The 11865-nt window shown below is 49.9% G+C and overlaps 1 protein-coding gene and 1 pseudogene across 1 annotated transcript in view; both read right to left on the reverse strand.

Moving 5' to 3' along the window:
* Tbc1d22b (TBC1 domain family member 22B) overlaps nt 1-11865 on the reverse strand; it is a 56268-nt gene that overhangs the window by 29347 nt on the left and 15056 nt on the right. Inside the window, exons 2-6 of the mRNA XM_005360322.2 lie at nt 10412-10468; nt 6868-7175; nt 4245-4424; nt 3340-3410; nt 612-740 (exon numbers count right to left, since the gene is read on the reverse strand). Of these exons, the coding sequence (XP_005360379.1) occupies nt 612-740; nt 3340-3410; nt 4245-4424; nt 6868-7175; nt 10412-10468 (745 nt within the window). The remainder of the gene's footprint in view (nt 1-611; nt 741-3339; nt 3411-4244; nt 4425-6867; nt 7176-10411; nt 10469-11865) is intronic.
* Nucleotides 1199-2625, reverse strand: LOC101991573 (annotated as a pseudogene).

Below are 11865 nucleotides of genomic sequence, written 5' to 3' on the forward strand. Positions count from 1 at the left end.
GTGTCTGTGTGTGTGTACGCACCTGTGTCTGTGTGTGTGTGTGTGTACGCACCTGTGTCTGTGTGTGTGTGAAGATTTGTACACACATGAAAGAGGAAAGCACCACCACTGGCAAGGGCTAAAGCACATCTACTGAAGGACGTAAGCAGCACATACCCACAGCCCCGACAATAAGGAAGCTGAGGCAGGTTCATCGTCAGCCTGAGTAGAGTGAGGCCCTGTCTCAGGGAAGAAAAAGATCAGGAGCTGGCTCAGCAGCTAAGAGTGCTTGCTGCTCTACCTGAAGACTGGAGTCTGGTTTTCAGACCCACATGGGGCAGCTCACAACAGTCTCTATTCCAGCTCCAAGGATCCAACACCCTCTTCTGGCTTCCACAGACATCTGAACTCATGTGTGCATGTTCATACACATCCACACACGTACACACAGATAAAAATGAAAATAAAATTTAAATACACACAACACACATACACGGTAAGTTCAATTTTAAAACGCCAGAGTCAGAGCTGCTGGATGAAAAGAGGCAAGGGAGCCCTAGACACACAGGACATCGGACTGCACCAGGAGGTTCCAGGGGCACTGCTGGGTACCTCAGCTGGGGCAGACTCACCTGTCTGTAGGTATCCTGGTGATGCTCCTCATTGCGAGAGTCGTAATACTGCTCAATGAAGCCAAAGTACTCCTCCCGCTTCCGCTGCAGGGTCAGCTTCCGCCGCTCGGTGTTTGCGGGGAGATAGCCCTAAAGACAACACTGCCTGTCAGAGGATGAATTTTCACTTTAGCCTGAGCAGTGGCTGGGAAACCACCAAGGAACAGAAGACTGAGGAGAGGACAAGGTGGGTTCTTTTTGGTCAGGCCACGTGGTGCTTGCTCTCTTCTGGTTAGTGGACCCTGGGTGGGCAGATGAAGGGAGGCCAGGTTTCCAAACTTGCCTATGGCTTTGGTCCCACGCTTCGCACTGTGGAGCTCCCAGAATTGGTCCCACTGAGCATTAAATGGAGGTCAGAGGGAGGGAGCTGGACCCAAGTCACAGCCTCCAAGGGAAATAGAAGGACCTGGCGACATCTATGACACTTCTTGGTACAGATTACACATTCTTTTCCAGAGTAACAGTGGGAACCATTAGCTCTACACGCTGAATGGAATCAAAAGACTAGGACAGAACTGGCACCCTGGCTTCTGTTCTTTTTTTTTTTTTCACTGCATCTTTGATCAGGTTTTTATTCAAATAGGCTGTCTCTATTTGCTCAATGGAATGAAAATAATTTTAATAGATTAAGCAGCAGACTTTTTCTCTTCTTCAGTTGGTTTTTTCTCTACTGGCTTTTTCTCAGCTGCTGGTTTCTTGGTAGCTGCAGCCTTTTTCCCTGCGGCTTCTTCTGCTTCTTGACATCCACAGGCTTCTTTTCTTTCTTACTTTCTGCAGGCTTCTTGTCTGCAGTCCCCTTCTCTGATTTGGCAGCCAGTGCTGCTGCTGCTGCTGCTTTCAGTTTCTTCACCCGGAGTTTGTGATTTCTGGCCTGGCGAAGAATGGTATTCCTGCGCATAGTCTTTGCATATGGGTTGAGCTTCAACATGATTCTCAGGTTCTTCAGTGGATTCTTCTTCAAGACTCTACGCTGAATCTTCTTGCGTGGTGCTCGGAGGGCTCTTTGGATCTCTGGACTTTTCAAGATTCTGCTAAGGTCTGTGTTCATCATCTTGTGCATGGGAAGGTTATAGTTACTCTTGAGGGTAGCAGCCTTACGCCAAGTGCCATACACCTCATCCAACTTGCGGAAAGCACTTTCAGTCCAGATGCAGAAACGCCCCACATGCCCACCAGGAGCAAGTTTCAAAATGTTCAGCTTGCTGACATTAAGCAGAGTTATACCAGGGATGTTTCTGAAGGCTTTGATGATACCATTATCTTCATTATAGATGATGCAGGGCCCCCTGCGCTGGATACGTCGTCGGTTTCTCATTTTGCCTTTGCCAGCTCTCATTCTCTGAGAGGCATAGACCTTTTTGATGTCATTCCAAGCCTTAAGTTTCTTAAGCAGCTGAACAGCCTCCTTGGTCTTCTTGTAACCTTCAACCTTATCTTCAACTACCAAAGGGAGCTCAGGAACTTCCTCAATACGATGACCTTTAGACATCACCAAAGCTGGTAAGGCTGAGGCAGCCAGCGCATAACAGATGGCATATCGCTTTTGGGTTGTGTTCACTCGGCGGTGCCAACGGCGACAGGTTTTGGTTGGTGCAAACATGCGGCCTCCCCGACACATATTTCCAAAGGCACCCTGGCCAGAACGGTGGGTACCACCACCTCGAACTCTGGGAATTCGAGCCACAGCTCTGCCAGTACCCCAAGACTCAGCACTGGTCTGATGACCTGCTAATTCACTGACGGCATAGGGCTGCCTGTTGTTTTTTCTCAAGTTGGTGTGAACAAAGTTCACAATATCCGGTCGAATGGGAGCTTTGAAGACAGCTGGCAAAGTAACATTCTTGCCAGATGACTCCCCCTTTTCAGAGTACACCGATATGAGGGGACGGGCACAAGCCATGACGGGGAGAGGAGAGAGCCACGCTCCTCTCAACCCGGCTGCTCCCACAGGAAAAGGCCTGGCTTCTGTTCTTATTCCCAGCCTGGATCCCATTCTTCCTCCTAAGCCTCCTGTTCCCTTTCTGCTTGCCAGATTCATTCTGAGCAGCATTTGAACTTACTAGAAGTGGTAGAGGCACTGACCGCACAGCTGTAAGACCAGGGGCTGGGGACAGTGACAAGAGACCCCCCACACCCTTAAAGGCATTATGTAGCACATTCCATGGTGAGTGCCTGGAGAACTGGCACGGGCGCTTGTGTGATCTGGGGAGCACACATAGCATGCAGGCCTTTGGAAGCCTTTACTAAGTGAATGAGCATCCATCCCAGAGCAGGAGCTGGGGTGCTGCTGAGCGTGGTCAAAGTCAGGCCTGTCTGGCTTCTGAGAGGCCGGTGAACTGACTCGTCAGAGCTGGGAGATGGATTTCGAACACTCAGGAGTGTCGATGTGTGCTCTCAGCCAGGATCCTGGGGTCCTCCTGTGCTGCTAGATCCTCCCCACACTGCTAAGAAAGTGACACTGTGACCACAGGAGTCAGCTTCTGGCCTCCTCTGCATACGTCTGTAGGAACACACTCACCTGCAGGCGTGGGAATAAACTCTCAAGCATGTGTCTCTTCTGACACAGCCTCATAGCCTGCTAGGCAGTGGGACTAGAGAATTCTATGGCATAAGATCAACATTCCCAGACCAATCTTGGCAGGCAGAGGGTTGTGTGATGCCCATGCTTCTCACGGTGGGTAGAACTCACCGACAAGAGTCTCCAGGTGACAGGTCGAACTTCCCTGGGAACGCCTGGCCAGCTCCACTTCCTCAATTCATCTACAACAGAAAGTAGCTTCCCTGAATCAGGGCTTCCACAAAGGCCAAAAACAAACCTTGGCCAGATGTCTCCTACCAAGACAAGCAGGGAAAGGCTCTATACCACAGCCCTGAGCTGCCGGAGGCCAGGACATCTGCAGCAGTCACTGGCTCAGAGAAGCTGTGGGCGTGCACAGGGAATCATGGATCTGGCCTGGTCTAGCTGCCTTGAGAGGCAGGCATCACAGGTTTTTCAGATTAGAGACTGTGGCTTCTGAGGCACTAGAGAGACCAGTGCACTCCCTCAGGCAGCAAGGCATTGAGGCCTCCGTATATCTCTGCATTTCCTACGAGTCAGAGAAGCATACAGAAGTCTGACAGGACAACTGGTCTGAAGCATGAATCTTGTGAACCCTGAATAGCATGCAACATGACCCGCAAACATCACTGTATCCTAGCAACCACCAGTGTATTCTGTTTCTGATAAGGGTATAAAAAGTCTGAGTGCCTGCAATAAACTGTCACAGCCCAGTCCTGCTATGATCCCACCAACCTAACCCAGGCAAGATTCATTTCTCATTGTCAGTATCAGGCAACCTTGGCCCAGGAAGTAAGCACTGCACTTCCAGGTGTGGACTTGTGTGAGAACCCCTGGAGGTAGCAGAGATGGAGCACAGGGACCGCACTGACAGCTACACTGACGGCAGTCCCTAGTCTCTGATAATGGACTTCTAACCTGTGCATCACGGCTCTGGCCCCAGACAAAGTAAAAGAAGGAAGAGAAGAAGCTTCTGTCCTCTGAGGACCCCAGTCACCACAGCACCACCTACTTGCCCAGGGCTCCGGGGAACTCACCCAAGTCGGTGTTGTGGCTGGAAAGCAGCTGACGGAATTTTTCTAGGCGTGTTTTCTCCCGGACTGTCATTGGAGGGGCCCCAGAAGCATTCTGATCTGAGATCCGGGCGACAAGGGGGATGATGGGCCGCAGAGGGAGAGACTGCTGTTTGTGGAGTGGGTCCCTCAGGCGCGTGTCACCTGAGGGGATTTCAGAGAGAGAGAACTGCATGGGAAGTCATGGGTCAGACACCCTAAACCTGCTCAGGATGTGGTATGGCACCTCCTCCGGGCAGGGGTTGGGCCTGTGGCACTGCCTGAGGATCCAGCTGAGGGGCAGTGGGAGGGTAAGGCCAAGCAGGGCTCTGCTCCCGTGCAGAGGAAGGGCCACACATGCACCTGCAGAGGACAGCTGTGGCCAACTGTGCTGGGGCCAGCCAACTCCAGATGTTGCAGGGACTTCTGAGAAAGTATATGGTGAAACCAAGGGAGATGATGCTCTTTCTGCCTTAACCTGGATCTCTCCCCAGCGGCTTGGGGTGAGTGGTGGCCACACAGCCAAAGGCAGAGCTCCTCTCCCCCTTGCACACAGAGTGCATGAAAGGCTAAGCCGTGACCTTGCCGAGCACTGGCTGTCCTCTACAACTGCCGTTGGCCCACCAGGAGCCCTTCGAGGCGGGTAGGAAGCCCTGGCTTCAGGCAACCCAGTGCTAAGGATCTGGCTCCTCTGGGCTCCACATTCCCATTCAAGTGAGCTGGCTTCAGGTTCTACCAGGCTATCTCTGAAGCAGTGGAAGCAGCAGGGGCTGAGCTGTGCTCCTGCTGTAGATGGTCTGAGCAGATAGTGGGTGGGGCGTCGTAGTGCAGGACTAGCTCATGGGGCGCTCACTATGTAGACAGTGCTATGTTATCCATTCTAGCATGGCCTCTCACAGGATGCCTGACACCTGCTAAGAACTGACAACTATTTTACAGAAGAACAAACTCAGCCTGGGGAAGCTGAGGAACTAGGGAAGCAGAGGTGATGCCCTGGGGCTGTCTGACTCCAACACTCTTTATAATTAATTGAAACAGAGAAAACTGTTGCAGGAACAGCTTTCTTAAGCCTGGGTCACATTCCTCAATATTTGCCTTAAATGCAGACATTAAACACTGAGCAGGAACTAGTCAGCGCTGCAGACGCTTGTGACAGCTGCCACAGGCAACTGGCTGGGGCGCCCATGGTGACAACTGGGGTCTAGAAAATGCAATCACTCGCAGCAAAGCTTAGACAGACGGACATCTCCAGCATCTGCTGTTTACAGGCAGATGCACACGGAGGGAACATCCACAAGGGGACATGTGGGGAGCCCAGTTACACAGGGCAGCCTGCAGGGATCATGGCAGGGCCCTTCCTGTCATTGGGAACCTCAGCCATAGCTTGGGCCACCTGGTCAATCACTGCTGAATGCCTGTCTCAGACTGGCACTGTGGGTTCAAGCTGGGCCCTGTCTCAGCAAAGGCAAACGACAGAATTACAGTAAAGACCCTACAGCCAAGTTGGCACAGCCTCATGCAAGGACTGAAGCTGTGAAAGAAACTCACAGAGCCAGAGGCAGGACACATGCTGGGACTCTGGCATCCTCTGTCCTTTATGTCCATGACCTATAACCAGGATAAAGGCACTTTCCTACCCAGCTCGGAGTAGCTGATTTACTACATAAAACTCTTTGGAGCAACATTAAGTAAGCACAGCAAATGGGTTCTTTTTTTTTTTTTTTTTTTTGTTTTTTTGAGACAGGGTTTCTCTGTGGTTTTGGAGCCTGTCCTGGAACTAGCTCTTGTAGACCAGGCTGGTCTCGAACTCACAAAGATCCGCCTGCCTCTGCCTCCCAAGTGCTGGGATTAAAGGCGTGCGCCACCACCGCCCGGCAGCAAATGGGTTCTTAAATGTACACAGAAAGTACCCAGACAACCAAAACTACCATAACCTCCCATAGTAACTGAGGCCAGTTTCCCAAAATAAGAAAACAAAAAAGCCAGGTAGTGGTGGCAGTGCACGCCTTTAATCCCAGCACTTGGGAAGCAGAGGCAGGCAGATCTCTGTGAGTTCAAGGCCAGCCTGATCTACAGAATGAGTTCCAGGACAGCGAGAATTGCTATACAGAGAAACCCTGGGGATGGGGGGGGAGAACAAAACGGGTCTTTCCTCCCAGCCATTCAACCTGGTGGGTGGGTGACTAGCAGGGAGCTGTGACCTGGAAAAAGGCCTCCAGAGGTGGGCAGTTATTCCCCAGGGCTGAGGAGGTGAACCATTTGTGAACTCAGTCGCTGACACCTTTAAATACAAATCAGTATCTGTAAAGCTGACCAGGACTAGAGCAACGTCAAACAACCTCATCACGGAGAGCTGTGGATGCCACTGCAGGGAAGGGAGAAGCAGGGGAATGGCAGGGAATGTTGGTGTGCTAGGAAGTAAGGACCCAGCAGGAAGGGCAGGACAGCCTGTGATTAGTTAGGCCTGCTGGTGTCTCAGCTCAGGCATGAGGGTTTTTTATTGGTTTGTTTGTTTGAAATCGTCCCATGGAGATCTGTGCAGGAACTTCTTTCTCTCTAGCTGCGCTCTACTAAGAGGCAGAGGCTATGGAGGGCAGGGGGGACTCACTGGAGTTTCGGGAGAGCTGGGCATCACTGCTGGACTTTATGACCTTGTAGCTGGCAGGGACATCTGATGTTGTCGACTGGGACCGTTCAGGTTTTACCCTCAGCTTGCTGTGGTTTTCCAGGACTTGGGCCGCAGTTGCCAAAGCCACTTTTGAGTTCAAAGTTTGGAAAGGAGGTGAGGAAAAGTCCTCTTCCTCGTCATCGCCAATGTCCCAAGCGTCACTGGTATTCCGGGCAAACTCATGGAAACTGGAGGCCTTCTTGTTCTTTAGAGGAACTGAGTTGACTTTGGACCGTTCTTTGATGAAGCTTCAAGAAAAGAGACGGTATTACTGAGCACGGCACCCCTGACCAGTCCATCAGCATTTGTCACACGACATAACCAACTGCCCCAGCACACACTGCACTCGGAGCAAACCGCCCAGAGCCGCTGCTCCTAAAGAGCGTCCCACAGATGCAGAGAGCCAGGTCTCAGCTCTTCACACGCTCTCTTATTGCCAGCATCCTCCAACTCATGAAACTGTCTGGTCAATTTAAGCTAAGAGAAGTGAGGAAGCCATGCCACGCTGGTAGCTGCCCCATGGCCCTCCTAGTCACTGGGCCCTGCGAGGTTCCAGTGACAGGAACTCCCTCTGCCTGAGTCACTGAGTGACTAGGGAGACTACAGCCTGCCCGCCACACCTGCCCACCCCACAAGGGACAGACATAAGCAAGAACTAAGCCTTAACTGTGGACTTCACTGAGGTGTCGAGCGGATTTGTTACTAGAGCAGGATGTAAGCTGCTGGCAGGGATGAGGGATAGAGGGGGTGGAACGTTCACTGTCCATACACACAACTTTAATCTCAGAATGAAAAGGCTCCTCTCTTTACTCTGCCAGCTGAGAAAAGAAAGTTTGAGCTTGGTGCTGCTCTGAGGTGTCTCCCCCCCCCCCACACTTTTAGAACAATTAACTTCAGACTTCACAGAGGAAGCAGCCATGTGAATGTCTACGATCCATGGGACCTGGCCCACAGTCAGGTAAAAACATCATTAAGACCCTTCACCCAGCCTCTCAGCAAGGCAGGACCATTGTACAACAGAGCAGGCTGTGCTAGAAGAGCAAAGGCCCCACTTCTAAGGTGTTCTCCCCAGGGGATCCAACACCTCTGACCTCCTCAGACACCTGCACTCATGAGCACATTCCCCCAAACACAGACACACAGACACAAACACGCAATTTAATAAATGTATCTTTGGGATTGGAAAGACAGCTCAGAGGTTAAGAGCACTGGCTGCTCTTGCAGAGGACCAGGTTCAGTCCCCAGCACCCACATGGTGGCTCACAACTATTTGAACTCTAGTACCAGAGGTTCTAGAGACCTCTTCTGGTCTCCTCAGCCACCAGGCACAAAAAATACTGTGCATATACATTCATGGAGGCAAATACTCATACACATAAAAAAATTAGAAAATGAACCAAGCCAGGTAGTGGTGGCACATGCCTTTAATCCCAGCACTTGGGAGGCAGCAGCAGGTGGATCTCTGTGAATTTGAGGCCAGCCTGGTCTACAGAGCTAGTTCCAGGACAAGCTCCAAATCTACAGAGAAACTCTATCTCAAAAAACCAAACCAAAACAAAACAAAAACAAAAACAAAATCAAAAGCAAACGAAAACAAAACCTCTTAAAAACATGAACAGATAGATTTGAGACTTGAAGAGTGGCCATGGGTTACAGTGTTGGGAACACAACACTGCTCTGCTTTTCTGCAACAACTGCTCTGTCTATAGAACTGTTCTGGCTGAAATACGGGCCATACATGTTTAGGAGGACATGTAGAATTATACTGGAAAAACGTCTGGCACTGGTTAACTGATGTAAAGCAACATTCAAACAGCCCCCCTTGGAGCATCATGACTTCGTGTGAGCTAGTGCTGTAACCTGGGACCCGCCGCACAGTATCGTTTAGAAGCCTGTCGTGGCAGCTAGTGGCTGATGGGGCTGCTCAGCAAATACACTGGTTTTATTCGAGCTATAAAAATTATTGCAGGCAATATTGCCGCTAATAGTAATAATTTAGCAAATTGGAGTCATGTACATGGACACGAGATGACTTAGTGTGCTCATGCAGTTTAGATAATTAAGGACCGGATGTAGAGGCTTCTACCATGATGGAGATTAACCGTGTGGTGATAAATGACGGTCTGGAGCTGAGCAGAGAAAGCAATCAAAATGTCCAAACAAAGGCACTAAAACAAGGGCAATAAATGTTTTATGGCAACAATCTGGGATTGTAAAACAGTCTGGTGCTCCGCTCATGGAGCCCCCGTGTTCGGGACTATTAATACTGAGCCAGCACATACATGAGACAGGGAAGCCATGAATCAGAGCCAGTTCATTCTGATTTGTGAAGCCAAGTGAAGTCAACTGCAATATGACTCCGTGGAGTGACCAGGGGGCATCCTGGGCTTTACTTTATTTGTTTGTTTGTTTGTTTGTTTATTTATTTATTATGTATGCAGAAGAGGGCACTGGAACGCATTACAGATGGTTGTGAGCCACCATGTGGGTGCTGGGAATTGAGCTCAGGTCCTCCGGAAGAGCAGCCGGTGCTCTTAACCTTGGAGGCATCTCTCCAGCCCCAGGCTTTACATTGTTAATAGGTGAGAAAACAAAGCTATTAGAATTTGCTGTGCAGTCTGGGACAAGGTCATCTTCCTGAAGATCTGCCCTCAATACAGAATGAGCAAAAACTTGGGTGATGACGGGCACAGTAAGGTGAGTGACCAGGACTCAAACATAAACCTGAGCATTAAAGTATGCCCACTGCTCTAGAATGGATAGACGGTGGATTTACATGTGAACGCCATGGCTCTCGGGCAATTACAAAACTAGCTGGTTGGGATGTAATGGGATGCTTCTGCTACAGCAGCAGAACACTCAACTGCAATGCTTACATGGCACAGAGCAGGCTGTCAGGCCACGGGGACACCTCCAGTCTCTGGCCTTTCCTAGGAGCTTCAGTCACTTGTCACAGCCCTGGGCACCTCACCTCACTCACTCCCAAGTTCAAAAGGAAGCAGGAGGCAGGTGTACAGCGCTTAAAGTGCCTCCTTCATAGAATTCACTCATTATATTCAGACTGTCTGTCTCATTAAAAAGAGTTTCCACAGAGCTGGAGAGATGGCTCAGCTACTAGTGATTACTGCTCTTGCAGACAACCTGAGTTCATTCACCCCTACAACTTCAGAGTTCCATGGGATCCAACCCCCTCTTCTGGCTATGTGGGTGGGCACACACACACACACACACAACAAGTAAAAATAGGATAAAAATCTTTGTAAAAGTTTTCACGCCAAGCGGTGGTAGCGCACGGCTTTAAAATCACAGCACTCTGGAGGCAGAGGGAGATGGGAGTTTGAAGCTAGCCACACAGTGAGAAGATTGTTCCTGGCCTACCCAAGGCAGAGAAGCGGCTGGAAGGCCAGAGAGGAAACGTCACCTCAGCAACTAGAGGAGGCGGTGGGTGAGGGAGGAGACAGTGAGGGATAAAGTCTTGACTTACTTTTTGGTGAGCCGAGGATCCAGAGGAGGGTGCTGAGCTCCATACACGGGCTGAATGCTAAAAGCAGGGACACAAGTTTAGTGAAGAAGCTAAATGTGCCAGCTAAAAACTTGGTGACACACTGGACTCTGAACTCATGGGACTTGGAAAAGTAGCCTGCTTCCAAGAATGACACCCAAATCATCCCAAAAGACAGCAGCCTACCCTTCAAGATGGTCCTTGACAATGCTCATTTTCCCTGGGAAAATTCCAGTGCCCTAGCATTCCTGCCGAGTGGGTAGTCCTGTCTTTACAGAAAGCAGCATGGACCCAGAGAGACGCCTTGCCCAAGAGCAGTGTCCATGTCCAATGACCGGTCTAACTTGTGAGTGGGACTTGTGAATCCTACAACTTTCTTACCTTTTAAGAAGTTTGTAAATTGTGTACCTCCCAGAGTTTTAAAGTCCTCCTGGCTCCAAGAGCCAATGTTTCAAAGGGGGAAGCCTACATAGTATCACTGTTAAGATCTGCTTAAATCTATATTTAAAACCTCTTTTTCATGAACTCCAGTTCCACTAAGAATAAAACAAAAGCACAATGTGGCCATCTCCAGGAGGAATGAGATATGTATAACCTAAGACCCAGTATTTTCACTCCCAAATACCTATATTTAAAAATAAAAATGAAACTGTTGGCCAGGCAGTGTTGGTGCACACCTTTAATCCAGCACTCAAGAGGCAGAGGCAGGCTGATCTCTGTGAAGTCTGAGGCCAGCCTGGTCCACATAGAGAGCTCTAGGCCAGCCAAACACACAATGAGAGATCCTGCTCTCCCCACCCCCGAAAAAAAGGTATTCGTATGTTTGTATGTGCATGGGTGCTTTGCCTGCATCTATGCCTGCACAACACTTATGTGTCTGGTGCCCAAGGCAGTCAGAAAAGGGCACCGGGTCCTCTAGAGTTTAATTTACAGACAATTGCAGATACTGGGAACTTCTGAACCATCTCTCCAGATCCCCCTCCCCAGATATTTACATTAATAAAACTACACGGGCATGTTTATCAGGAGGCATATTTAAACTTATTCAAATCACCAACATTCTTCTGGATCTCAGGAGAAACACCTTAATGTCCTTCTACACTGACTAGTGAAACAAACTGTAACATGGTAACAGAACATCCCGTACTAGGGACACTAGGAAATAAGTCTGTGAGCAACAATGTGAATCCATCTTCAAGTGTCCTAGCAAAGGACATCTACATGCCGGGCAGTGGTGGCACACACCTTTAATCCCGGCACTTGGGAGAAAAGGCACAGATCTCTGTGAGTTTAAACCCAGCTTGGTCTACAGAGCGAGGCCCAGGCTAGCTAGGGCCATATAGTAAGACTGTCTCAAAACAAAAAAGGAATGGCTAACAGTCAAGGACGTGGCTCTCTGTGGAGGGAGGGTGCAGAAAACAAATAAGAGCCGGGCG

Source organism: Microtus ochrogaster, linkage group LG2 (genome assembly GCF_000317375.1).
Source record: "Microtus ochrogaster isolate Prairie Vole_2 linkage group LG2, MicOch1.0, whole genome shotgun sequence".
Lineage (NCBI taxonomy): Eukaryota > Metazoa > Chordata > Mammalia > Rodentia > Cricetidae > Microtus > Microtus ochrogaster.